We start from the raw sequence: 3,788 nt of genomic DNA on the forward strand, positions 1-3,788 counted from the left end.
GTCCAATGAGAAGCCAACTTAGTACTATCACTTCTCTGCGGGAGGAACGATGTGAGGAACAACATGACTCAGGAAGGGCTTGACAGTGTGGAGCTTCTTTCAAGTTATCCCATCATGCCAAATCTCAAGGAGGAAAGAACGAGACACACTCTGAAGGTTCCCGGCCAGTGGCGGTAATTGGGTTCCAAAACTGGGAGGCAAGGTGCCAAGAACAGTTTACTTTCCTTTGGAAGATAAAGTTTAGCATAGTATGGGGACAAAAGTGGCGTGGAGGGGCAACTGCCCCCTCCCTCGCCGATACTGTTCCTGGCCAATGCAAGGTGGAAAGCACTTCGCTGTCTGCATGAGCAGACTTTGGCATCAGCAGCTGCTGCTTCGTTGCCTTTAATATCTACACTGACAGAGGAGGACGCTAATGTCGAAAAATTCACTGCACCATTGGGTGTCGGGAAGAGATTGGTTCCAGACTCTGGAGCACACTGAAGGAATTCGAATAAATTAGGTGTGAACTTGACCAAAGTACAGCGCCTTAATAAATGGAACAAGCAGAATGTAAAGCAAATCCGTAATTGTGCGAGTTGACAACAAGGCACAACCCATTGATTCAACCGATATGGACCCATCCGTATAAAAGCCAATAAAATTGGGGAATTGTGATCGAAACTGTAAACCCCATAGGTGTCCCTGCCTTTAGGAGAGCAGTTAGAGACAGGTTAATGGGAGATGCAGGTAATTCCCAAATGAGGAGAGACGGAACAAGTGGAGGGACGCCAAGCAGGTCGCTATCAACACCAAGTTCATTGGATCTCGTAAGCACGAACACAGAGTGGCCTTGTGGCACGGGGATGTAGGGATACACAGAGACCTTCTCTCGTCAGAGACAGTGGTAAGATGGATGGGATGGCATCGAACGCAAATGGAGGCAATATTGAAGAACATGTAGTCTTTGAAGATATAACGTGGGCTCCAATACCTTCATAAAGAAGTAGATGATTGAACCGGTACGAAATGCACCGGAACACAGTGGAATACCAGCACGATAAACAGCGTTGAGGATGCGAAGTTGAGAAGAACGAGCATAGGAATGCACAATGCATCAACAATTGAGCTTCGACCTAATGAGATAACAAATAAATCGAAGGAGACAATGTGATCAGCACCCCAAGATGAGTGACTTAACATGCAGAGAAGGTTGAAAAGTTGTAGACAAGGTTACTTCAGCTGGCAAAGATGAGATTTCTAGAAAAGGTGATTGTGCGAAAGGATTGAGAAGTTCAAAAACGGTCAGACAAGTGTTAAGTAAGAAGGAGCAGCAGATTGGCAATTTGCATGTACTACTGATGGCAACGTTGAATAAGTTCATGCTGTTATTCTGACCTAAGAGTAACTATCGACGAAGTGGCAAGTCACCTGTACATTAGTTCTCTATATTGTGAAGAAAGCTTTCTGTAGATTTCTGTTCTTGACACACCTTCAGACCACAAAAGAGAGATTACTGATTCTTTTTCTTATTTCTTACAAATAAGGGGTGGAGCGGCCATTTTTGCCCTCTAAACGCAACATGAAAAGAAAAACATGATTGTGAAGGTATACACTAAATCAATGGCAAATGAACACTCTATTTACTTGCCCGCGTAGGAATCAATGAGACTAACCTAAAGAAAATTACATCAAATGTGCACATAATTTTTGACCAACCCTCGTATGTAGAAATATTTTACCAAGCTTCCATCCTTTGGCATTTTGGATTTGAGTTGTCTTAACATTGAGGAACATACAGAAAATATTACCTTTAGTATTCAATTCCGGGTTGAGGCCAAATTTTAGCAAATTTCACCCTACTAAAGAGTTAATTCTCGGTTGAGTAGTAAGCGATCAGTTGTTAGTTGCAAGTAGTGAGCATATAATTTATCGAAGCGGTAATCATAGAGGAAAGGGTGGTAATATGGAACGCCACTGTTTGTTTTTTTAGGTATTTTGTCTCACTTATAAACTCAATTTTTAAGTTTGTGTTTTGTTGATCTTTATTTTATTTGCTACCCATTCTTAATTTGATTCACTCATTCATTTATTGTTATCTGCCCAGGGGCAGGTCGTCAATCATTTGGAATCTTCTTCTTCCCCGGATTTTCTTTCCCTTCATCATTCCTTCAATAGCATCCCTTATGATACAGTATCTTCTCAACCAGTGACCCAACCAATTTCTTTTTATCTTCATGATGATCTCCAGTATTGATCTCTTTTCCCCAACTCTTTCTAGCACTGCTTCATTTCTCACTTTTTCTATCCATTTCACCTGTTCCAGTCGTCTCCATAACCACTTTTCTAGAGCTTCCAGTCGCTTTTTCTCGCTTGTTTTCAGTGCCCATGTTTCCGCACCATATAGAGCTACACTCCATGCAAAACATTTCATTAGTCTTTTCCTCAGTTCATTGTTCACAGATCCACAGAATTTTTTTAACTTTCTATTGAAGGCTTCCTTCGCCATTGCTAGTCTTACTTTTATATCTTTACTGCATTTAATGCATGCATGCTTATGATGCATCCAAAATATTTAAAGCTGTTTATTTGATCGATTCTCTTACCTCTGACATTTGCCTTCCTCTGCTTTTTTATTCACATTTATTTTCATCCCGAACTTTTCACAGTGGGTATTCATTTCTGCCAGCATGGCGTTTATGCCCCATTCATCTTCTGCCAACAGGGCCATGTCATCTGCAAATCTTATACAATATACGCATTTTCCTTCCCCCTATTGATACTACTCCCTTTCGGTATTTAACTATTTCTTCTAAATATATGTTGAATAATGTCGGGGAAAGGCAGCAGCCTTGTCGTATCCCTCTTAATATGAATGTACAATATTATATTTACATGCTAATGTGTGTAAATATCGTCGAGAATAGTATAATTAAGTGTTTATATAAAAAGGTGCTGCTAATATCGACCCTTCTATTTTCTGAAGCAGAGCTTTTAGAAAATTTTTAAAAAATATGAAATAATGATAATTTTAGAAAAAATCATATTTAATGAAAATATTAAGTGTTGCAAATGTTTAACATATACAATAGCTACTTTTTATAATATAAAATACTGAAGCAAAGTAAAATCCGTTTCGATATTTAAGTGTATCTGTAAAACTCACACGTATTCTCTGTCAACACCTTGTCTCTAATTGTTAAGTCATTCTACATATATTTATGGAAATTAATTAATTTCGCAATGCCATTTTCGGAACTTAAAATTGTTTATCTGCTTTCTTTAGTCCAATCCTCTTCTTTTTGTTCTGTTTGCAGTGACTGACTGACTGACTGATACATAATACAAACATTGTCATCTTGAAAAAAATATGTAACTTACCATAAAACGAACCAGTTTAAATGAGTATAAGTAAACACGTGAAGATGTTACAGAATAACATCTAGATGAAGTGGCTTGTTGTAAACGTCACCTGTAAATCATCAAATGCTGTAGAAAAACAAGGTTTTACATACCTTTCCTAGAAAGTTTAGAAAATCAACGAAATACAAAGGAGCTTCTCAAACATTACAAAAATGACAACAGCAGCGGTGCTCTGACCTTCAGGGAAAACTAATAAACAACTAGAGTGCATCAGTGGTGGAGTTGTTAGAACATCGCTCTACGACGCCAGGGGTCCCGGGTTTGAATCACGGCCTGGGCATGGATGTTTGTGAGTGTCCATTTATCAATTTCATCATATCATCACTCATCCCCACCTTTGCAAATTAGTCAAAAGTGGCACAAAAAGCGAAGTAAAATAAAGCAAA

At 38.9% G+C, this 3,788-nt stretch overlaps 1 protein-coding gene across 1 annotated transcript; it reads right to left on the reverse strand.

Annotated features, from left to right (window-relative positions):
- Nucleotides 1-2,074: 2,074 nt before the first annotated feature.
- On the reverse strand, nt 2,075-2,488 carry LOC146005432 (uncharacterized). Its single transcript, XM_083144675.1, has one exon. The coding sequence runs from the start codon at nt 2,486-2,488 to the stop codon at nt 2,075-2,077; it is 414 nt and encodes a 137-aa protein (XP_083000801.1).
- Nucleotides 2,489-3,788: the final 1,300 nt, after the last annotated feature.

This window comes from Lepisma saccharinum, chromosome 23 (genome assembly GCF_977018435.1).
Source record: "Lepisma saccharinum chromosome 23, izLepSacc3.1, whole genome shotgun sequence".
NCBI lineage: Eukaryota > Metazoa > Arthropoda > Insecta > Zygentoma > Lepismatidae > Lepisma > Lepisma saccharinum.